This window comes from Crinia signifera, chromosome 6, assembly GCF_055691185.1.
Source record: "Crinia signifera chromosome 6, ASM5569118v1, whole genome shotgun sequence".
In the NCBI taxonomy this organism is placed as follows: domain Eukaryota; kingdom Metazoa; phylum Chordata; class Amphibia; order Anura; family Myobatrachidae; genus Crinia; species Crinia signifera.
Genome location: NC_139222.1, coordinates 18931388 through 18957820, shown reverse-complemented (window position 1 = coordinate 18957820; position 26433 = coordinate 18931388). Strand labels below are relative to the sequence as shown.

Genomic DNA, 26433 nt, shown 5'->3' with positions numbered 1-26433 from the left:
TTCGAATGCGAACTGTTATCGGGTATTCAAACTTTGATTTTTCCACAAAATCGTTGTTTTCGATGTTTGTGAAAGTTTCGTTTCTTTCGACCTTATTTTTGCGAAAACCTCAGATTCTCACATTTCGCATTTTCGTAAAATCAGTGTATTTTTCACTTTGCAATGTTTTCTCATATTCACACTTTTTTAACGAACTTGTCTTCGCACTTTTTACGGTGTATTTACGGGATTCTGTTTGCGCTTTTTTTCTACAGCGTTATCATGTTGCATTACAATCCTCCTTTTTATTTGTTCATATTTGTTATGTTCGTTTGTTCCTTTAAATGCATTAGTTTCATTCTTCCCAATCTTATTAACAGAATTTATGTTATTGAATATATATTTAAATTTTAAAGTAATATTATTTTTCTCCCATGATGCTCTGTTCTGACATGTGATCCATTTTTAAGCCCACAATGCAGTTCTTCCCTTGTGTAGACACTCCTGTTTGAGACTTCAGGGAGTTCACAGCATCGTGCAGTCTGCTGGTATTTGGAATCGTTTTTTTAGGCATTTCCTCGGTTAATCCCCAGTTTTCTCTGGCTACAGATATGGAGCCATTCTCAACTTCGATTTTGATGTTACTGATCTTGACAAATTGTTTCATTTACTTTGATCTTAGATTCACCTAGACACTTCTCTGTATATCCTTTCTGCAGGAAACGTTGGTCAATTTCTTCGAGTTGCTTTTCTAAGACTTCTGGTTTTGAGCAATTCCTTTTGAGGCGCATATATTGCCCCAATGGTATATTGCTCAACCATCTGTCATAATGTTCACTATTTCTCTGTATGTAAGAATTTGAATCACTTTCCTTTCGATGGGTTTTTGTTTGAATTTCCCCCATCTCAATGTAGATATTTAAGTCTAAAAAAACGATTTCATTTTTATTAACATTAAAAGTCAATTTTATATTAAGATCATTTTGATTTAAAAATTCACAAAAAATGATTTAGGGTGTCGTCAGTTCCTCTCCAGATGAATAAAATATCGTCGATAAAACGCCACCATGACACCAGGCTGGTGTCATGGTGGCGTTTTGGTGATCTTAATATAAAATTGACTTTTAATGTTAGTAAAAATGAAATTGTGTTTTTAGACTTAAATATCTACATTGAGATGGGGAAAATTCAAACAAAAACCCATCGAAAGGAAACTGACTCAAATTCTTACATACAGAGAAATAGTGAACGTCACGACAGATGGTTGAGTAATATACCATTGGGGCAATATATGCGCCTCAAAAGAAATTGCTCAAAACCAGAAGTCTTAGAAAAGCAACTCGAAGAAATTGACCAACGTTTCCTGCAGAAAGGATATACAGAGAAGTGTCTAGGTGAATCTAAGATCAAAGTAAATGAAATAGAAAGATCCAGTCTGTTAAAACCCAAACAGACTTCAGACACTACGAAAAAAGATTCTAGCTATGCTGAATGGGCTTTTCTCTCTCAATATGGAGCCCACCATAGGACAGTTGAAAAAATCATAAGAAATAACTGGCGGATAATTTTAGATGACCCAGTCTTGGGAAAGGTAGTCCCAAAAAAGCCCAACTTCATATATAGAAGAGCATCTTCTATGAAAAATCTCCTAGTAAAAAGTGCACTGCCCGAAAAAGTATCAGGTAGTGAAAGAAACAAAGGATTTCACAGATGTGGATCCTGTTTGATGTGCAGAACCACTGCAAACAAACCATGAGAAAAAAAATTACTAAATTTGAAGTTAATGGGACCCAACACAAAATAAATCAATTTATTACGTGTAACTCAAGAAACGTCATCTATCTTCTTGAATGCGAATGCGGAAAATTATATATAGGAAAAACTAAACGAAATTTAAAGCTGAGATCAGCAGAACATATATATATAATATCCGCAAGGGACTTATTTCGCATCCTTTGTCAGACCACTTCTGTAAACACCACAATAAATGTGAGGGGGCTATTAAAAGATTTATAGGAATTCAACAGATCTTTCCCCATTGGAAAAAAAGAGACCTTGAAGCAAGATTAGCCAGGAGTGAAATGAGGTGGATTTTTATTCTTAATACACTGGGCGGTATTCAATGTTCTCCGATAGTTGTGTTTTTTTCGCAATTTCTTTTTTTTTCGCTCATTTTCTATGTTCGATACTTTTCACCTATTCAAAGTTTGAATTTTGGTATTTCGATAATGTATCGCTTGTTTTTTAATGTTCGTTCCTCTCGCTTATTTCTCAGCGTTAATTTCGCTTTGCTCTGGCGATATCTTCAATTTATCGCCTTTGAAAGAAGGCGTTAATATATCACCTATTCGATGTTCACTTTATGCAGCCTTCTGTACATTTCACGGTGTCATTATCGCCATTTTTTAACGATTTCATTTACATGTGCAATGAAAGTTAAATAAGACTGTAATAAATAATAACATAACTGAAATAACGCTTTTTTACCACTAATGTTATATAACTAATTATTACAGCTGTAAAACTTGTAATTAAATATATATTTCATTTATTCGGGAATATTTTGCAACATTCACTTTTAACCATGATCCTCGGGGGCATCATGTGATCTTTTTTACCCATGATTCATATCTCCTTCATGATCACCTTTTACCTTTTAACGATGGTGGGAAAGCGAAATAACAACTCCCACCGTTCGCCTCATAGGTGTTTTATCGCAATTATGCGTTACGCGTCACATTAATTTTGAATAGCGGGAAAAATGAACTAAGCGATACATTAACGCAATACGAAACAACCGATAACATTTCATTATCGCCATGCGAAGCACTGACGCAGAACATTGAATACCGCCCATAGTCACCTAATGGACACAATGTAGATTTCGAGCTAAAATGGTTTTTAGATTAATTTATTCCGATATTTTTAAACCTTGACATTTTTAACCATTGATTTTTATCATATGATATTTTAAACTGTATATATTTTTCATCCTTACATGTTCCTATGAAAAGATACAAGGAATAATAGAAAGGGACACGCCACTCTCCCGGTAAATAGGGACGGACTTTACTGGAATACAAAGTACAGTATTATAGGTATTGTGAGGAGAGTGACGTGTACCCTTGGATTATCATGGCTCATGCAAGATTTGCCCATCGTCTATCCCTTAACGAAGATGGCCGCCGGGGAATCCTGACTAAGAGTAGAAAGAAGCTCAGGAATGAAATAAAAAGACCCGTGAAGCCAGAATACAAAAACAAGTTTTGGAAGACAAAAGCCGATTTTCTGAGGATGGAAGAACCAATGAAATATATGTATTATGCTGTAATACAGATCAGCGCCGAAATCGGAAGTCACCGAGCAGCGTCTGGAACGCAAACCCGGAAGTGCGGCCTGGAACGCAGAGCACTTCCTGGGGCGCGGACGGAACTGACGCCCGGATTGGCTTCCATTCAATTTAGAGCATCAGGAAAGTGGTATAAATATTACCACGAGCTAACAGGCACATCATTCAGCCTGAGGAAGGAGAGTGGACCTCTCCGAAACGCGTTGCACGATTGGACACTGATGCACTTTATGGACTCAGCACCTTGCATGCACTAAGCACTTTGTGACCGGGAACCAGACGCCCTAAGCCCTCTGCGGTGGTGCCGCAGACTTGGACGCAAGCATAGCCCACCGCAACCCAAATCCAGGGTGAGGTACCTTTGTTCATTTCCCGGCTCTGACTGCATGATTTTGGTCCTGTTATTAAGTATTTCACCTGTCATCATTGCATTATTATTTTTGCATTTGTATTGCATTTTTGAAATTAAAGATCATTATACATATTGGTCTATAACATTTCTTTATGGTCCTGCTCCAGAGCTATTCATTTATTTTATCTCTAACCTCATCTCCATTCATACACCCTCCCGCCCTCTACAGTCGGCTGATGACTGTCGTCTCTCCTCCACCCTGATCACTGCTTCCCATGCTAGAGTACAGGACTTTGCCCGTGCTGCACCCCTTCAGTGGAACGCACTCCCTCGCTCCATTAGACTCTCCCCGACCTTGCAAAGCTTCAAACGGGCACTGAAAACTCACCTATTCATCAAAGCATTCCCTTCCACTGCATAAACCAGCTGGTTCTCCGACCCCTTGCCTGTTTACATCCTGCTATCTAACCACCACCCACTCGCTTGCACCTCTTGTAATCTGTCTGTCTCCCCTTCCTACTAGATTGTAAGCTCCTCCGAGCAGGGCCCTCTTCCCTCCTGTTGTCAAAGCCCTCTTCTCTTCACATGTCACTCACAGCTCTCCCATACTCAAACACTCAGTGACCATCTTTGTCCACATACTCCTCTCCATCATTGGCCTCAAGCCTCTAGTTGTATGTTGATTGGGTCCTCACTACTTACATTTAAGCTGTAATGTGTATTGAACTGTGGTGCTCTTTATTTGTACTGTATTTTTGTTATTTATTCAATGTTATGCCAAGTTTTGTCTCCCTGTATTGTTCCTTTGTACGGCGCTGCGAAACACTTGTGGCGCCTTATAAATAAAATTATAATAATAATAATTTATTTTGTTTATCTATCAAACCTATAAGTTTATATATGACATTTGAAATAAAGTACATATACAATTATTGATTTTTACCGCCATGTCAAACTTTAAGCATCCATTAACCAATTACTTGGGACACTGAAAAATCCTTGTTTGGACAAAATCACCATTATTACTATTATAACAAACAGATAGGTATAATGTAAACCACCATTAGGCCTATCTTGATATAAGAGTAAATCAGGATCTTTGTCAAAACCACAGCTTCCAAACCAGATGATCCTTCCACACCAAGCATCAAAGCTCAAATGGCCACTAGGCAAGTTATATATAGGCATGAGGGTCACATGGGACAGTCAACAACCAATCATATTATCAGATAGGCAAATGGCTTATTTCTAGCCAAAGGGATTGCCTGAATCCTAGTGTAGTGTTCATTCTAGCACCCGCTATCTTTGAAAACCCATGCAGTTCCTGTTCCCTGCCTGGGGTGTCACTGTCTGCTGTGGTGTTTCTAGCACAGGTCTGGTTTGCAGATCAGTGGTGATATACAGATCACACTGTGCTAGAAGTACTACAGAAGACAGCGACACCCCAGGCAGGGAAGAGGAACTGCATCGGTTTTCAAAGATGGCGGGTGCTAGAATGAACTATATATATGTATTCAGGCTCCACTTTGGGAACCATGTTGGCCATCGTAACAACAACTTATATGTGCCATTATGTAAAAAATAATATTTTAACAGATATAGAAAATGTGTATCCAAATCCATTTATCATACGCAAACCTCTGTCATTACATACCTTGCCATCACAACCATCGTACTTTTGTAATAACAGATAAATGACTAACAAAAGACATACATCGAACACACACCATTAAAAATAGAATAGGGCAGTGGTTCCCAAACTGTGCGACTAGGCTTCATGGGGTGCCTCGGTTTGTTGGTCCAGAACCGATTCAAATTATTATGGTCAATGTAATAGGCAAAACCAGAGCTTGTGGCTTCCAGTTGTAAAATAAAATAAGTGAATCCTGTCCCTCACCCCATAACTGGACCTAAGGATGACATATAAGCACAACCTATTTAATTTAATATTGTTTTCTGATTCTCGGTAGCAAACTTTGCACCTAGGGGTGCCGTGACAAATATTCTGATAATCTATGGTGCCGTGACGCAAAAAAGTTTGGGAACCACTGGAATAGGGTTTAACTTGACCAATGTCGATCATAAACTCCCAGTAACAGATGATTATAGATTTTTTTTTTTTTAAACGTTAACGTGCTTTTTCAGGAATAAAACCTTAGACAAAACTTTTTTCATCAAAATGGCGAGTGCCCTCAATATTTTCTGATATTAATTGGACATCGGTTCCCAGGAAGGAGCACCACTGAGTTGACACCTTGGGGTATATAGGTGCGGACTTTTCTGTAGCTATAGAAAGATATATATCTATCATACAGAGAACAACGGGTATATGTATAATATAAGCGCTATAGGAAATAATACCACTACAACATCCACGGTAGTGAATGGTTATCTCAAAAGTAATGTAATAGAGCACCAGTCACTGCTCCCCCTGTACAACATTTTTAACAGGACACCAAGTGATGCTCCCCTGTATGAAGAAGCTACTCCCCCTGTATAACAGGATGCCCCAGGCCACATACCTTATATAATAGGACACCGCAGCCCGCCCCCCCCCCCCCCCCAACACGTCACAGGTGGCTCCCCGTCCCCTTGTATAACAGGACACCATGGAATGCTCCCCCTGTATAACAGGACACCACAGGCTGCTCCCCCCCCCTATATAACAGAACACCACAGGCCGCTCCCCCTGTATAAATCAGGACACCACCGGCCGCTCCCCCTGTATAACAGGACACCACAGGCCGCTCCCCTTGTATAATAACATCAGTGCAGCACAGGCTGCTCCCACTGTATAACACCAGGGTAGCACAGGCTGCTCCCCCTGTATACCAGGAGGACACCACAGGACACTCCCCTGTATAATAACACCAGGGTAGCAAGGCCGCTCCCCCTGTATACCAGGAGGACAACACAGGCCGCTCCCCTTGTATAATAACACCAGGGCAGCACAGGTTACTCCCCCTGTATAACAACACCAGGGTAGCACAGGCCACTCCCCCTGTATACCAGGACACCACATGACACTCCCCTGTATAGTAACACCAGGGTAGCACAGGCCGCTCCACCTGTTTAACAGAACACCACAGGCTGCTCCCCCTGTATACCAGGAGGATGCCACAGGACACTCCCCTGTATAATAACACCAGGGCAGCACAGGCTGCTCCCCCTGTATAATAACACCGGGGCAGCACAGGCTGCTCCCCCTGTATACCAGGACACCACAGGACACTCCCCTGTTTAATAACACCAGAGCAGCACAGGCCGATCCCCCTGTATACCAGGACACCACAGGACACTCCCCTGTATAATAACACCAGGGCAGCACAGGCCGCTCCCCCCGTATAACAGAACACCAAAGGCTGCTCCCCCCGTATAATCAGAACGCCACAGGCTGCTCCCCCCGTATAATCAGAACGCCACAGGCTGCTCCCCCCGTATAATCAGAACGCCACAGGCAGCTCCCCCCGTATAATCAGGACGCCACAGGCTGCTCCCCCCGTATAATCAGGACGCCACAGGCTGCTCCCCCCGTATAATCAGGAGGCCACAGGCTGCTCCCCCCGTATAATCAGGAGGCCACAGGCTGCTCCCCCCGTATAATCAGGAGGCCACAGGCTGCTCCCCCCGTATAATCAGGAGGCCACAGGCTGCTCCCCCCGTATAATCAGGACGCCACAGGCTGCTCCCCCCGTATAACAGGACGCCACAGGCTGCTCCCCCCGTATAACAGGACGCCACAACGCTGCTCCCCCCGTATAACAGGACGCCACAACGCTGCTCCCCCCGTATAACAGGACGCCACAACGCTGCTCCCCCCGTATAACAGGACGCCACAACGCTGCTCCCCCCGTATAACAGGACGCCACAACGCTGCTCCCCCCGTATAACAGGACGCCACAACGCTGCTCCCCCCGTATAACAGGACGCCACAACGCTGCTCCCCCCGTATAACAGGACGCCACAACGCTGCTCCCCCCGTATAACAGGACGCCACAACGCTGCTCCCCCCGTATAACAGGACGCCACAACGCTGCTCCCCCCGTATAGCAGGACGCCACAACGCTGCTCCCCCCGTATAACAGGACGCCACAACGCTGCTCCCCCCGTATAACAGGACGCCACAACGCTGCTCCCCCCGTATAACAGGACGCCACAACGCTGCTCCCCCCGTATAGCAGGACGCCACAACGCTGCTCCCCCGTATAACAGGACGCCACAACGCTGCTCCCCCCGTATAACAGGACGCCACAACGCTGCTCCCCCCGTATAACAGGACGCCACAACGCTGCTGCCCCCGTATAACAGGACGCCACAACGCTGCTGCCCCTGTATAACAGGACGCCACAACGCTGCTGCCCCCGTATAACAGGACGCCACAAAGCTGCTCCCACTGTATAACGGGACGCCACAGGCTGCTCCCCCTGTATAACAGGACGCCACAAGCTGCTCCCCCTGTATAACAGGACGCCACAAAGCTGCTCCCCCTGTATAACAGGACGCCACAAAGCTGCTCCCCCTGTATAACAGGACGCCACAAAGCTGCTCCCCCTGTATAACAGGACGCCACAGTCTGCTCCCCCTGTATCACAGGACACCACAGGCTGCTCTCCCTGTATCACAGGACACCACAGGCTGCTCCCCCTGTACAACAAGACACCATATGCCACCCTTCCTGTATAATAACACCAGGGCAGCACAATACCATCACCTGCTGCTGCCAGATACAGCAATGTCTTCTCTCGGTCCCCGGTAACTTAATCACCGTGGCTGCTGGAAGTGAGAGGCCTCAGGTAAGATCAGCAGCGCTGCCCCAGCAGGAAACCGAAATGCTGCCGCCACTGACTGAACGCGGGGATTGGTCTTCGGGAAAATGGCCGCCGCTCCCTCACACAGGGGACAATTGCTATGGAAATTTGCTAGTATGTACGCAGCATAAAATGTATCGGCAACCTAAATCTGCAGCCGCGGGGGAGTCTGGGAGCTTAGTACGAAGTACGAACCACAAGAAAATGGCCGCCCCTGCATGAGGACACAGACATCACTGCCGGACTGCTAGAAGCGGTAATTGCCGTAAGGAGACTGGATTATGTGATGTGAGGTCACCGGTAGCTGATAGATTCAGTGCTGTTATAATACTACTCCCATGCGTGCCTTACCCCTCTGCCCAGCAGCAGGGACACGCAGATCTGGTCTCCCTTCCAGGTTTCTGCTGCTTTGGAAATGGACGGACCATTTCAGAGAACTGTCTGCTATATGGGGGCGGACATTTTATGATGGTCCGTCCATTTCCAAAGCAGCAAAAGCCAGGATGGGAGCTGGGACTGCACCACAGACAAGTAAATTAGGGATGGCCATCGACGCATCTTCCATCGATGGTTAGTGTTCATTCTAGCACCCGCTATCTTTGATAACCCATGCAGTTCCTCTTTCCTGCCTGGGGTGTCGCTGTCTGCTGTAGTGCTTCTAGCAAAGTGTGGTCTGTATATCCGCACTGATATGCAAACCAGAACTGTGCTAGAAACACCACAGCAGACAGCGACACCCCAGGTGGAGAAGAGGAACTGCATGGGTTTTCGAAGATAGCGGGTTCTAGAATGAACACTAGATTATTTATTTATTAACCGTTTCTTACATACATATTACGCAGTGCTTTACAGAGCATAGTGAGCAGAAACACCTAACGAATTACAGCACAAGACAGTTTAGGACAAGTACATGGTTAATACGGATAGTTGCATCAGGGGAGAGGACACTGAAGCAATCATCAGGGTGGCAGTGGTTTATATATTCCAAGAAAGGCACATGAGGAGAGCGGGCCCTGCTCGTGGGAGCTTACATTCTAAAGGGAGGGTTAAGCTGGGTACACATCTATACAATCCCTGTTTTCTTCTGACCGTTCGACAGACTATAGACGCGTCGGGCCGTCCACAAAACACAGCCTATATGCACGTACACACCTGTAGAATTTTACTTGCGACGTCCGATGTACTCCTGTCCAAACAGTCGCAAGAAAAAGATTGTACCACCGTACACACACTCTCGATTTGGGCTATTGACACCTCATATATTAACAAAATTATCATAATGGGCTGGGTTAAGGGCATACTTATAGCAAACCACTATATAGATGGGTTACGCGAAATTAGTCAGCCGGCAGGGTGACTAGGGACAGATATGGCAAAGTGACTAGGTAGTCGCTTTCCGCATGTTTATAGCAGTTTGCCGTATATGTCCATATGCCCATAAACATGGGGAGAGGTGAACGCTTCTTGTGCTGTAGGAGAGATCATGCAGCTATGGAACGCCCACATGGGCGTTCCAGCTTTGGCAGTATAGTCGCAAGAACGGCAGCATATCGATCGAACGTGCGTACACACTGCACTTTTGTTCCGATATGGGCCCGTCCTGTCGGATGAAAATTAAACAGCAAAAAACCTTGGACCGACCGAGTATGGACGGACAAGACCGTTTTTGGCCGTTTATCGATCGTACAGAGGGACTCGGGACAGCGTACACACCTATACAATTGAACGGCCGTCCAATCCCAGAACGGAAGAATGGCCCGACGATTGTATGTATGTGTACCCAGCTTTAGACAGACAGGGGTGAGAAGTGAAAGAGGTGAGCATAAACAGTAGGTTAGGATGAGAGATGGTCAGGTTTTATGCAGGAGGGTGTGAAGAGGTCAGCTTGGTCTTTGATATTTTAAGTCTAAAAAAGCATTGGGTCATCCAAGAGTAGACAGCAGAGAGACAGTTGGAGATATGAGTGAGGATAGAGGGAGAGAGATCAGGAAAGGAGAGGTAGATTTCAGTATTATCAGCATAGATGTGATAGTGGAAGTCAAGTGAGCAAATAAAATAGAGATAAAGATGGTTCCCATCGATGGCATTTTGGGACGGAACCATCGATGGCTATAAACCATTCTATCGGCAGCCATCGATGGTTCCCACCATCGTCTACTTGTGCATGCGGAGGAACGTGGCGGCCGCTGGGAGATAGAACTCTACCTGACTCGCGCTGGATAATAAGGTTTTCTTGTGCGCATGCGCGCACCGCACATGCACCCGACCGGCTCCTGCTCCAGTGCAGGGCACGGCAGAGCAGCCTCAGCAGAGTCTCTGCAGTGCAGACGCAGAACTGTGTCAAGTCTCAACTGGTGTCTTGTTTCCGGGGGAGTGGTGCAACGGCTGCTCACTTCCCCTGGCTGCAGACTGAGAGACCAGGCGGGCAGCCAGCCCACCAGTGCGCGCACGCGCACAAACAACTTCAAGTCCCGACTCCCCAGTGCTGCTGCTCCGCATGACATGATTACATCATTCATCAAGTCAATTCGCTAAGTTCAGACAGAGTGAGTCACAGTCTAGGACTCAGAGAGGGTAGTGTAGCCGGGCAGCTAGCCAGCAGGGTAAAAATATAAATAAAAACCGCCATCGGATGCCATCCATCCATGGCATCAAACTATTCGACCCTCGCCTATCGATGCCCAAAACATCGAGCACTAGGTCCAGAACATCTATGTTTTGGAAACATCGATAGTCGATGGCCATCCCTAAAGTAAATCTGCTGGTCCCGGCACAGCACAGACGCGGCGGCAGCAGCGTAACAATAGCCCCACAGACCCCCAGCGCCCGCACACGGGGTCTGCGGGACTATTGTTACGCCACTGAGGAGAAGCGGCTTGTGGTGTCCTGATATACGGGGGGGGGAGCGGCCCACAGCATCCTGTTATATGTGGGGGAGCAGCCTATAGTGTTCCTTGTAGCAACCTGCATCTTTCACAACCTGCACAGTTCCTCTTCCCTTCCTGGGGTGTCGCTCTCTGCTGTGATGCTTCTAGCACAGGTCTGAACAGTGCTGAAATACAGACCACACTGTGCTAGAATCACCACAGCAGACAGCGACACCCCAGGCAGGGAGGAGGAACTGCACGAGGTATGACAGATGCAGGGTGCTATAGTGAGGGTATTAATCACAGCTATACACTACTGGATCACAGCGACTACTTAATAACTGACCACACACTAGATGCTGACGCCTCACTGTGATTAATAATCTCTACTGAGCCGATCAGATGATAATGATTAAACCACCATCTATATCCCTCATATGGGTACAGGTGCCCCAAGCAGCTATGGGATATAATACTGCCATGTACATAAGGGTGACCTCAGTGTACATATGATGTCATCTGATAAGTTATGTATAACAAGTCCTCCCTCACAGCACAGTACAGAAGTGTGTATAATATATAGGCCTTTATACATAGCAGGTGTGAGTATTACAATTTCTCAGGAATATAATCTAATACCCATGCAGGGCTGAGACATGGATATAATATAATACACATGTAGGGCAGGGACATGGATATAATATAATACACATGCAGGGCGGGGACATGGATATAATATAATACACGTGTAGGGCGGGGACATGGATATTATATAATACGCATGTAGGGCGGGGACATGGATATTATATAATACGCATGTAGGGCGGGGACATGGATATAATATAATACACATGTAGGGCAGGGCGGGGACATGGATATAATATAATACACATATAGGGCCGGGACATGGATATAATATAATACACATGCAGGGCGGGGACATGGATATAATATAATACGCATGCAGGGCGGGGACATGGATATAATATAATACACATGCAGGGCGGGGACATGGATATAATATAATACACATGTAGGGCGGGGACATGGATACAATATAATACACGTGTAGGGCGGGGACATGAATATAATATAATACACATGTAGGGCGGGGACATGGATATAATATAATACACATGCAGGGCGGGGACATGGATATAATATAATACACATGTAGGGCGGGGACGTGGATATAATATAATACACATGCAGGGCGGGGACATGGATATAATATAATACACATGCATGGCGGGGACATGGATATAATATAATACACGTGTAGGGCGGGGACATGGATATAATATAATACACATGTAGGGCGGGGACATGGATATAATATAATACACGTGTAGGGCGGGGACATGGATATAATATAATACACATGCAGGGCGGGGACATGAATATAATATAATACACATGCAGGGCGGGGACATGGATATAATATAATACACATGCAGGGCGGGGACATGGATATAATATAATACACATGTAGGGCGGGGACATGGATACAATATAATACACGTGCAGGGCGGGGACATGGATATAATATAATACACATGCAGGGCGGGGACATGGATATAATATAATACACATACAGGGCGGGGACATGGATATAATATAATACACATGCAGGGCGGGGACGTGGATATAATATAATACACGTGCAGGGCGGGGACGTGGATATAATATAATACACGTGTAGGGCGGGGACATGGATATAATATAATACACATGTAGGGCGGGGACATGGATATAATATAATACACGTGTAGGACGGGGACATGGATATAATATAATACACATGCAGGGCGGGGACATGGATATAATATAATACGCGTGCATGGCGGGGACATGGATATAATATAATACGCATGTAGGGCGGGCACATGGATATAATATAATACGCATGCAGGGCGGGGACATGGATATAATATAATACACATGCAGGGCGGGGACATGGATATAATATAATACACATGCAGGGCGGGGACATGGATATAATATAATACACATGCAGGGCGGGGACATGGATATAATATAATACACATGTAGGGCGGGGACATGGATACAATATAATACACGTGTAGGGCGGGGACATGGATATAATATAATACGCGTGTAGGGCGGGCACATGGATATAATATAATACGCATGCAGGGCGGGGACATGGATATAATATAATACACATGCAGGGCGGGGACATGGATATAATATAATACACATGCAGGGCGGGGACATGGATATAATATAATACACATGTAGGGCGGGGACATGGATATAATATAATACACATGCAGGGCGGGGACATGGATATAATATAATACACGTGTAGGGCGGGGACATGGATATAATATAATACACGTGTAGGGCGGGGACATGGATATAATATAATACACATGTAGGGCGGGACATGGATATAATATAATACACGTGCATGGCGGGGACATGGATATAATATAATACACGTGCAGGGCGGGGACATGGATATAATATAATACACATGTAGGGCGGGGACATGGATATAATATAATACACATGCAGGGCGGGGACATGGATATAATATAATACACATGTAGGGCGGGGACATGGATATAATATAATACACGTGCAGGGCCGGGACATGGATATAATATAATACACGTGCAGGGCCGGGACATGGATATAATATAATACACGTGTAGGGCGGGGACATGGATATAATATAATACACGTGTAGGGCGGTGACATGGATATAATATAATACACGTGCAGGGCCGGGACATGGATATAATATAATACACGTGTAGGGCGGGGACATGGATATAATATAATACACATGTAGGGCGGGGACATGGATATAATATAATACACATGCATGGCGGGGACATGGATATAATATAATACACATGTAGGGCGGGGACATGGATATAATATAATACGCATGTAGGGCGGGGACATGGATATAATATAATACACATGCATGGCGGGGACATGGATATAATATAATACACATGTAGGGCGGGGACATGGATATAATATAATACGCATGTAGGGCGGGGACATGGATATAATATAATACGCATGTAGGGCGGGACATGGATATAATATAATACACATGCATGGCGGGGACATGGATATAATATAATACACATGCATGGCGGGGACATGGATATAATATAATACGCATGTAGGGCGGGCACATGGATATAATATAATACGCATGCAGGGCAGGGACATGGATATAATATAATACACATGTAGGGCGGGGACATGGATATAATATAATACACATGTAGGGCGGGGACATGGATATAATATAATACACATGTAGGGCGGGACATGGATATAATATAATACACATGCATGGCGGGGACATGGATATAATATAATACACGTGCATGGCGGGGACATGGATATAATATAATACGCATGTAGGGCGGGCACATGGATATAATATAATACGCATGCAGGGCAGGGACATGGATATAATATAATACACATGTAGGGCGGGGACATGGATATAATATAATACACATGTAGGGCGGGGACATGGATATAATATAATACACATGTAGGGCGGGGACATGGATATCTCCTATATATTTGGCTACATCTGTCACTCAAAGTGGGTGTCTGTGTCTATAACGCTCTGTTCCTGGACTTTCCTCTTAATGTGTGATTGCCTTCATCTGTGCTGAACACCTAACCTGTTTAAAACAGGTGATGGCAATCATACATTAAGGGGAAGTCTAGAAACAGAGCATTGTGTCCCTCCTGGAGAGGGTCATGTTGGGAGGTATGTGACAGAGAACCAGCCCAGTGAGCCCACAGACAGTGCCAGACACCCACTGCCTTCCCATGTTGCCCAGCACTGCTACTCCACAGCCACCAGGTGAGCGCCCCCCTCCCGCGATTTTGCGGCAAAACCTCCCCCCCCGCGCGCCCCCCCCTCCCGCGATTCGCGGCAAAAACACCCGCTCCCCCGCGACCCCCCCTACCGCGATTCGCAGCAAAAACACCCCCGCGACCCCCCCTCCCGCGATTCGCTGCAAAAAGAACCCCCCCACGACCCCTCCCGCAATTCGCGGCATAACCACCACCCCGCGACCCCCCCCTCCAGCGAATCGCGGCAAACCCTCCCCCGTGCCCCCCCCCCCCCCCGATTCGCGGAAAAAACACCCCCCCGCGACCTCCCTCCCGCGATTCGCGGCAAAAAGAACCCCCCCGCGACCCCCCCTTGCACGATTGGCGGCACCCCCCCTGCGACCCCCCTCCCGCGATTCGCGGCACACCCCCCCCCCCCCCCCCCCGCAATTCGCAGCAGCCCCAGGATTAAATGGCACATGCAAAACACTGACATGGCCATGGCTATGGTCGACAATGAAAAAGGTTGACATGAGTTTTTGAAGATTTATTTTTAATTTTTTTAATTTTTTTATATTCATTGTCATGTGTCGACATGGACACCAATGAAGTGGCACACTTATGTCAACATTTACATGTGTTGACCTTTCTGTGTTGATTTTTTCTTGTGGCGATTCGCGTCACACCCCCCCGCAACCCCCCCTCCCGCGATTCGCGGCACCCCCCGTGACCCCCCACCTCCCGCAATTCGCGGCAACCCCCCACCGGAACCCCTGTGAACCCCGCTCTCCCGCGATTCGTGGCACCCACCCCCCGCAACCCTCCCCCCTCCCGCAAATCGCGGCACCCCCCCGCGATTCGCGGCAGCCCCAGGATTAAATGGCACATGCAAAACACTGGCACGGCTATGGTCGACAATGAAAAAGGTTGACATGAGTTTTTGAAGATTTATTTCATTTTTTAAATGTTTTCATATTCATTGTCATGTGTCAACATGGACACCAATGAAGTGGCACACTTATGTCAACATTTACATGTGTTGACCTTTCTGTGTTGATTTTTTCTTGTGGCGATTCGCGTCACACCCCCCGCAACCCCCCCTCCCGCGATTCGCGGCACCCCCCGTGACCCCCCACCTCCCGCAATTCGCGGCAACCCCCCACCGGAACCCCTGTGAACCCCGCCCTCCCGCGATTCGCGGCACCCAACCCCGCGACCCCCCCCCCTCCCGCAATTCGCGGCACCCCCCGTGATTCGCGACAGCTCCAGAATTAAATTGCACATGGAAAACACTGACATGGCTATGGTCGACAATGAAAAAGGTTGACATGAGTTTTTGAAGTTTTTTTTTTCATTTTTTAAATATTTTCATATTCATTCTCATGTGTCGACATGGACACCAATGAAGTGCCACACTTATGTCAACCTTAACATGTGTTGACCTTTCTGTGTTGATTTTTTCTTGTGGCGATTTGCGTCACACCCCCCCCCCCCCCCCCCACAACCCCCACTCCCGCGATTCACGGCACACACACACACACCTCCCCCGCGATTCTCGGCACCCCACCCCGTGACCCCCCCTCCCGTGATTCACGGCACACCCCCGCGACCCCCCCTCCCATGATTCGCCGCAACCCCCACCCCGTAACCCCCCCTCCCGCGATTCGCGGCACCCACCCCCGCGACCCCCCCTCCCGCAATTCGCGGCACCCCCCCGCGATTCGCGGCAGCTCCAGAATTAAATTGCACATGGAAAACACTGACATGGCTATGGTCGACAATGAAAAAGGTTGACATGAGTTTTTTCATTTTTTTTTTTCATTTTTTGAATGTTTTCATATTCATTCTCATGTGTCGACATGGACACCAATGAAGTGCCACACTTATGTCAACATTTACATGTGTTGACCTTTCTGTGTTGATTTTTTCTTGTGGCGATTCGCGTCACACACCCCCCCCACCCCCCCCGCAACCCCCACTCCCGCGATTCACGGCACACACACACCCCCCCGCGATTCTCGGCACCCCACCCCGTGATCCCCCCTCCCGTGATTCACGGCACACCCCCCGCGACCCCCCCTACCATGATTCGCCGCAACCCCCACCCCCGTAACCCCCCTCCCGCGATTTGCGGCAACCCACCCCGCGACCCCCCTCCCGCGATTCTCTGCAATCCCTCCCCTCCCGCGATTCGCAGCATCCACCCCCCCACAACCCCCCCTCCTGCAATTCGCGGCACTCCCCGCGACCTCCCCTCCTGCAATTCGCGGCACCCTCCGCGACCCCCCCTCCCGCGATTCGCGGACACCTAAGTTGCAATACAGGGCATCTTTCATACAATTCTAACCATATTTCTCATATACAAACGTTCACAAATTAAGGGGGCGCAGCCCCTTACGACGGTGTGAAGAGCGCCCGTAGGGCGCGATGAATCACCTAGTAATATAATACACATGTAGGGCGGGGACATGGATATAATATAATACACATGTAGGGCGGGGACATGGATATAATATAATACACGTGCAGGGCGGGGACATGGATATAATATAATACACGTGTAGGGCGGGGACATGGATATAATATAATACACATGCAGGGCGGGGACATGGATATAATATAATACACGTGTAGGGCGGGGACATGGATATAATATAATACACATGTAGGGCGGGACATGGATATAATATAATACACATGCAGGGCGGGGACATGGATATAATATAATACACATGCAGGGCGGGGACATGGATATAATATAATACACATGTAGGGCGGGGACATGGATATAATATAATACACATGTAGGGCGGGGACATGGATATAATATAATACACATGCAGGGCGGGGACATGGATATAATATAATACACGTGTAGGGCGGGGACATGGATATAATATAATACACATGTAGGGCGGGACATGGATATAATATAATACACATGCAGGGCGGGGACATGGATATAATATAATACACATGCAGGGCGGGGACATGGATATAATATAATACACATGCAGGGCGGGGACATGGATATAATATAATACACATGTAGGGCGGGGACATGGATATAATATAATACACGTGCAGGGCGGGGAGATGGATATAATATAATACACGTGCAGGGCGGGGACATGGATATAATATAATACACATGCAGGGCGGGGACATGGATATAATATAATACACATGTAGGGCTCCGGAAGGAGCTCAGTAATCCGCATCCCTTTGCAGGGCTCGCTGCGCTCGCCAAGCTTCCGGCGCGCTGCGTTCGCCACACTATATAAAATCAACTCCAGGCCGACGTGGATAGTAGGGATATGAAAAGGTGGGAGGACGCGTTCCGCTGCGCTCGCCACGCTTCGGGGTGGCGTGGATAATGGGGGGGTGCCTAAAACCTCATTGTATGTAATACAATAATATAATTGTATAAGTAATGTAATGGCATCGTACACCCTCTATATGCAGGAGGTGCGATGCGATCTGATCCCCCAGGGCTAAGAGTGCAGTGAATAAATTACATAGGAAAATCGGATCGCATCGCACGGCCGTTAAAAATGGCCCATGCGATTTTCCTACGGTGCCCTATGTAAGAAACTTGGGCGTGTTATAATACACAAGTACCAAATATTGTGAGATCCCCTGATCTATTGTATTAGCAATTTGTTTTTTTTTCTTTGCACATAATACAATTGAATTGCATTTTATAAGCATATACAATAAAAGTTACATTTTAATGATGTATTCCACACAGCCCGGATGTCGGGTGGGAGGCACAAACCGAAAGTCGGGTAGAAGTTGGAACGCACAAGCCGGAAGTCGAGTGAGCGGGAGTTGAGCCAGTGACCAGGATCAGCTGGTAACTCCATGTGTAGATATATACAGAGACATAAGGAGGCACGGGTGTCTCCCGCCTCATCCCCCTATACTACCTCTGTATATCCCCTTATGCTCTATTATAAGTAGTTATTGTATAATGACTGAGCCCCTGCACTAGTGCTTACACATACAGGCTGTGACCCCCAGCACCGCTGTCCCCACAGTCCCAGGACCAAGTCCCATCCAGGCCGCACACACATATACAGTCCTCAGGCTGGTGCTCGGTCTGGGCCTGTGTCATTTATGGTGTAACATATGGCTATACCCCGGTGCCATCCTCTGCCATTATACACCTGACGTTACTAACCAGCTGATCGTTACCCACCCACGATTGGCTGATGGTGGCATAAATCTAGACCAATGAGTGAGTTCCCTGCTGCCCTCTGAGGAAACTGTCCTGCGCAGTGATGGAGAAACACGTTAGTGATCATGGATCACCATTACTTTACCACCGGTATATGGACTGTATACCTATCACCCGCTATGGGGACCAGTGACCACAGCTATCCTGGCAAACGGCACACCAGCCTGTCCGTCTATGCACTTGGCGCACACTGACTGCCTGTCTGCATGAGTGACGCGTTCTACCACCTGGTGGGGGGGGGGAGTAGGAACGTGGCCACAGTACCAGCAGGGGTCTGGTTGGTATTACTTTGCCACCACTGCAGTGTGTTACACTAGTGCAGGACTGTGTCCTCTTATATGGGCTAATATTGAGACCGTGCCAATTAGCGGGTATTACAAGGAAGGCGCGTGTAACAGATGTCATCTCCTGGGAGCAACAAGATGTACCAGGTGCAGCAGCCAGTAGGCAGCCCGGCTCCCCAGTCCCCCATTGTCACACTACCATATAGGTCTCTATCAGAATGGCAGGGCTATATCTGACAGAGGCTTTAAGTACGGCCACATTACAATAGGGTTGGCTAGTGTCTATCACATGACCATGACTTTTGCTCCCGGTCACATGAGCTTGTGGGGGAAATTTACTACGAATACGACTCAGACATTGTATTCTTAATACAATTGAATACGACTAACTACGGCCGTATTTTTAACGAAATACTAATCTTATTTAGGGCAGATTTACTAAGCGGCCCTATTTACAAATCTGTATATACGGCCGCTAAATGCAAATACGGGGCAATCCCCTCCCCCGCCCCTGGCCATAGCCAGCCCCAGGCTCTAAGTGCCGGTCCTGGGTTTAAAAAATAATGGAACAATTGAAATAGGGGTCCCCTGTATTTATTTAAACCAGGCCCAAGGGCCGGTCCTGGTTCCCAACATACAGGGGACAAATTGAGTAAGGGGTCCCTCCATATTTTGTGAACCAGCACCAGGCTCAACCAGCCAGTAGGGTAATGCCACAGCCAGGGGGGGAGAGACTTTTCATACTAGATACCCCGGCCAAAGCATTAACCCCCTGACTGGTCAGCATGGGCAGTGATCCTGGGGAAGTGCCCCCCCTCCCCCATTAAAGGGGTGTCTCCCCCCCCCCCCCCTCCAGAGTTTACATTCCCATCCTGGGGCTGTCCCCGGTGGCCCTGGGGCGGTGGCCACCAGGCTGATTAAATGTGTAAAAAATAGACATAAACTATTGAGTTCTGCTGTGGAACTATGAGTACCAGCAAGCCTGGGCTGCATACTGGGTCTTGGAGAACCATTATTGGGCTTGCTGGGACTCTTAGTTCCACAGAAGAACCAATAGTTCAAATAAATACACATTGACACCAGCAAAATAAAACGTTATTACACTCAGAGCCCATTCATACTGATGACATGTAGGTAGGTATCCTCCGTCCATCCGATGGTCCTGAAGAAATACAATGTGGGTACCTGTGGAAGAAAACCATACTCATGGGGGTCCTCCGGCGTAGATCCCGTCCTCTTCGTTCCAAGTAGGCATCCACAGTCTTGGCAAAACAAAGAGACGAGTGACCCGACACCAGTGCGAACTCCGGAGGAGACGTAGGATTTGTGTTTACGTCCTGTGGCTCCTCCTCCCGAATACCGCTATTGGCCATCTAGCGACATCTGATTGGCTGCTAGGCACCGCTATTTTTTCATTTTCTTTACACTGAAGCCTGCACGGATCTGACTGATCCATGCAGACTTCAACCAAATACGCCTGTAAAATTAAGTGTATTTTCCAGGCTTATTTTACCGGCAATTAGCGGCCGTATATTACATACGGCTGCTTAGTAAATTAGGAATCACCATTCTTTTACGATTCCTGGTCATATTTATTTGTATTTATAAATACGAATACGCCTATTTTACCCGTATTTACCTTAGTAAATTTCCCCCTGTGTGTGTGCTTCATGATAAATAAAGCACATAAGAACCTCACAATACCACATAACATCACATACAGTATATAGATCACAAGTTACAAGCCCATCAAAATGTCAGCATGTGCAATTTCACTTTGAGCTGTGACAGTTTTTAGCCCACAAATTCTCCACCCCACCCTCAGTCCCTATCTGCTCCTACCTCCAATCTGTCCTCAAAGCTCCCTCTCTCCACATGCCGCAAGTTTAAAACAAATCAGTGTCCATACAAATATTGCTTTTAGTTTCTGTTGTGGACATCTAGTCATGTGGCCTCTAGTGTTCACTGGTGGTATTTCACCTCATAGAGTCTATAGAGGATCCGTATTTTCCGATGGTCATTGGTATTTGGCTGCCGTGTTTCCCGACACCAAATACGGACGAACATGAAGCCTGTGGTCAGTCAGATCCGTACGATGCTTCTCTGTGTAAGAAAGTAGAGAAATAAATCTGTTTAAAAAAACAGCGTGGGTTCCGGAGGAGCTGCGTGCCTGATGGGCTTCTATAGAGCCGTGCAGAACCTGTGTTATGTATTTATCATGGTCCTCTACGGTGGGAACCCACAACTCAGGCTGACTGTGACCCACCCACCCCCCACCCCCCCGCCATTGAGGGCACTTGCGTTAGGCCTGGGTTAGCCGTTTCCGCCGTAGAAGTCCATGTTAATTTCATTACAACTGCTTCTATGGAGATGGGCAGAACCCATCAGGTGCGGAGTTCCCCCGGAGCCCACTCTTGATTGGCTGAGGGAAGAGCCAGTGACCGACGTTTCCGGGGATGCCCTCATTCTCGGGAAGGGACTGCGAGTGTCAACACACGTGCAGCTCCCTCCGTCCGATAGTGCTGGAATTTGGTTTATTTTTTATTAACCCTTGATGCTACATGGACAGAAGAGGATGCGATCTTCACTGGATGGGATGTGCGTATGATTTTTATTCACAGGTAATCATGTGGGATCTACTGGACAAGAGGACAGGCCTATGTTGGACCCTATAGGTAAGCATGTATGTAGTATGTATTAAAGTTTTATTTTTACAGGTGTGTATGTGTTCTAGAGGTATTGGTTCTGCACTAGGACTACAAGTCCCAGTGGGCCCATTAATGCACCTCCAAGCCAGAGGATAAGCCCTTGGGCATGATGGAGTGCAGACTCCCCATTCTGGGAGAAGTGTGGTGGGGTCGCCTCCTCCAATTTCAGGATGCTTGGTTCCACTCCTCTCAGAATCCTTGGCTACGGGCAGTAGTCTCTCATGGATACAGGATAAATCTAAAAGGGGATCCTCCAAAGCGGTTTATCCTTACCCCGGTGCCTAGGGATCCAAGGAAGAGAGGGGCTCTGTTGGGGGCGGTGACCTCTCTCGCACACAACGGAGTGGTTATTCAAGTGCCCGCGCAGGAACGAAGGAATGGATTTTATTCCACTCTGTTCCTGGATCCCAAACCAGACGGGGCTTTCAGACCCATCCTGAATGTGAAATCCCTAATCAAACATTTGTGGGTGGATCATTTCTGCTGGGAATGGGACATTATGTAACACCGGGGGATATGACCGGAGAGGTGGCTGCTGGGAATGGGGCATTATACAGTAACACCGGGGGGATGTGACCGGAGAGGTGATTGCTGGGAATGGGACATTATACAGTAACACCGGGGGATGTGATCGGAGAGGTGACTGCTGGGAATGGGACATTATACAGTAACACCAGGGGATGTGACCGGAGAGGTGATTGCTGGAAATGGGACATTATACAGTAACACCAGGGGAAGTGACCGGAGAGGTGACTGCTGGGAATGGGGCATTATACAGTAACACCGGGGGATGTGACCGGAGAGGTGACTGCTGGGAATGGGACATTATACGGTAACACCGGGGGATGTGACCGGAGAGGTGACTGCTGGGAATGGGACATTATACAGTAACACCAGGGGATGTGACCGGAGAGGTAATTGCTGGAAATGGGACATTATACAGTAACACCGGGGATGTGACCGGAGAGGTGACTGCTGGGAATGGGACATTATACAGTAACACCGGGGGATGACCAGAGAGGTGACTGCTGGGAATGGGACATTGTACAGTAACACCGGGGGATGTGACCAGAGAGGTGACTGCTGGGAATGGGACATTATACAGTAACACCAGGGGGGATAAGACCGGAGAGGTGACTGCTGGGAATGGGACATATTACATTAACACCGGGGGATGACCAGAGAGGTGACTGCTGGGAATGGGACATTGTACAGTAACACCGGGGGATGTGACCTGAGAGGTGACTGCTGGGAATGGGACATTATACAGTAACACCGGGGGATATGACCGGAGAGGTGGCTGCTGGGAATGGGGCATTGTACAGTAACACCGGGGGGATGTGACCGGAGAGGTGATTGCTGGGAATGGGACATTATACAGTAACACCGGGGGATGTGATCGGAGAGGTGACTGCTGGGAATGGGACATTATACAGTAACACCAGGGGATGTGACCGGAGAGGTGATTGCTGGAAATTGGACATTATACAGTAACACCAGGGGATGTGACCGGAGAGGTGACTGCTGGGAATGGGACATTATACAGTAACACCGGGGGATGTGACCAGAGAGGGGACTGCTGGGAATGGGATATTATACAGTAACAAATGGGGATTTGTTTTGGTGATAACTGTATCATTGTGTTTGTGTGTGTGTCAGTTTTCTATGAGGTGTCTTACAGTCTGTCTCTCCATGTAGGAGTAGATAGAGGAACACAAGGATATGTACAAGGCCATGATGGAGAATTACCAGCCCCTCATATCACTGGGTAAGAAGAGACTTATTTATTGTACAAGGTGGATCAGTTATAGGGGCCATCTATACACAAAAATCTGATAGCTGCATATATACCATGTCTTCAGTCACTGTGTGTCTCCTACATATGGGCCCAGTAACAGAGATACCCCAGAGAGATGTCCCCGTCCTCTGTATTCCCAGGATAATCACATATATACCATGTCTTCAGTCACTGTGTGTCTCCTACAGATCGGCCCAGTAACAGAGATACCCCAGAGAGATGTCCCTGTCCTCTGTATTCCCAGGATAATCACATATATACCATGTCCTCAGTCACTGTGTCTCCAACAGATGGGCCCAGTAACAGAGATACCCCAGAGAGATGTCCCGGTACTCTGTATTCCCAGGATAATCACATATATACAATGTCCTCAGTCACTGCGTGTCTCCTACAGATGGGCCCAGTAACAGAGATACCCCAGAGAGATGTCCCCGTCCTCTGTATTCCCAGCAGTGTATAGAGGAGAATCTCAGAACCCCACAGGTTCATCAGGTAGGTGGGATTTAGGGTCTCCTCAATATACCAAAGTGACTGTCACTATATGAATTGCAGCAGTTGTGTATGTGTATGTGTGTGTGTGTGTGTATTCTACACTGATATCGAGATTTATATCTATTAAATCTTTCTTCGAGGATGTCAGGGGCCACAGGGCTAATGCTGAGTAGTGAGCGGTAGAGTGAGCATTCCAGCACCAGAAAGGTTAAAGTTCTTGCTGCTTTCCAGGCAGCCAGGCTCCTCCCCTCCGCTACCCCGCCTCCAGGCCAAGATGCTCATTTTTTTTTTAACAAGCCAAGGCAGGAGACAAGAGAGAGAAGGAAGAGAAACACCACACAGAGGAACCATTAACTATAATATGTGTGAGTTCACTCAACAGAGGAACTATGAACTTGAACAGAACTAAAGCAGGCCCCTGACATCCTCGAAGAAAGAGATTTTGTTAGACACCGATGTGGTGGCCGCCACCTCCTGTCTGTCCCCTCGAGCTCCGGTGGTGCTGATAGTGCTGGAGGGTTGGGGACGGAGGTGGGTGGCAGCCATCTTTTGGCCAGGGAAGTTGCTAAGCAATGCCCTGAGTTTCCGTCCTCTTTTCCTGCTGCACAGCACGCACCAGCCGATGTCCCTGATCGGCAGGGCAGCTTTTCAAATAAATTGGGCTTCGAGAACCTCTGGTGAATGTGCCAGGATCAGCAGGTCATCCTTATACTGCCCATCACCACCATGACCTTCGGAAACACCACAGGTGCTGTGGACAGGCCAAAAGGGGATATGCAGGTACATGTCCTGGATGTCCAGGGACTTCATGTAGTCCCCTAGTTGTAAGGCCAGAATTATGGAGCGCAAGGTCTCCATTCTGAACTTTGGGACAAATTTGTTGAGCCGTTTTAAATTGAGGATGGGGTGGAATGACCCGATGGGCTTCCGGACCAAGAAAAGACTGACGTAGAAACTTGTGTCTCGCTGAGGCACGTGGACCAGAGCTAAGACAGGAGCTTCTGGATGGCCTGCTCCAGAGCTCTGCGCTTTTTCAACTTCTTTGGAGAACTTGGGGTAACGAACAAGCTTGGTGGACAACGCTGAAAGGTTATGGAGTAGCCTAGGAAGACCATGTTCCGAACCCACGTGTCTGTTGTGGATTTCTAGGCAGACGTCGGAAAACCACAGCAGGCGACACCCCCCCCCCCCCCACACACACACACACCCTGGGATTCCCCAAATGGAGCACCGCACCGTCATGATGAGGGCTTATCCTCTGGCTAAAGTCGCCTGGTGGCCCAGGGACATTTGCCCTTGGCCTTGAAGGACTTGGCGGTCTGGGTTCTTGTAAAAGAATGTCCCTGTCCCCTGCCCTGGAAATGAAAGGACTGAAAGACCCCACTGGGTCATGGTGATGGGGTGGATGGTAGGAAAGCTGCCTTGGACACAGCCACCGTAGCCACATTTTTGCTTAGTTCTGATTTGAATGAGAGGGAACCTCAAAGGGAAGTTCCTCTATGGTTTTCTTGGTAGGTAAGGGTAGCTGCTTCAAGTGCAGCCTCCACCAAATAGAGTGCAACCTGATGCATGGTGTCAATAATAGGCAACAGGTCATCTGCGCTACCCCCTTCTGCAACAGTAGCCGCAAGGGCGGTATTCCAATCCACCATGGCCTTGGCTATCCAATGCTGAAGCCAGGGTAGGCCGAGCCACCTCCCTGGACGTGGTATA

General features: G+C 47.5%; 3 protein-coding genes across 4 annotated transcripts in view; 1 reads left to right on the top strand and 2 right to left on the bottom strand.

Moving 5' to 3' along the window:
• LOC146010029 (uncharacterized) overlaps positions 1-8660 on the bottom strand; it is a 54531-nt gene extending 45871 nt beyond the window's left edge. The window contains exon 1 of the mRNA XM_083150846.1: positions 8392-8660. The gene's annotated coding sequence lies outside the window, so the exon portion shown is untranslated. The remainder of the gene's footprint in view (positions 1-8391) is intronic.
• Positions 1-26433, bottom strand: part of LOC146009536 (uncharacterized) — a 783885-nt gene that overhangs the window by 364082 nt on the left and 393370 nt on the right.
• Positions 8594-26433, top strand: part of LOC146010011 (uncharacterized) — a 36810-nt gene continuing 18970 nt past the window's right edge. Inside the window, exons 1-4 of one of the 2 annotated variants that reach the window (XM_083150775.1) lie at positions 8594-8744; positions 18950-19054; positions 24129-24198; positions 24623-24720. In XM_083150775.1, the coding sequence (XP_083006901.1) occupies positions 24153-24198; positions 24623-24720 (144 nt within the window). In that variant the 5' untranslated portion in view covers positions 8594-8744; positions 18950-19054; positions 24129-24152. The remainder of the gene's footprint in view (positions 8745-18949; positions 19055-24128; positions 24199-24622; positions 24721-26433) is intronic. The other variant, XM_083150776.1, reaches the window with a different exon arrangement.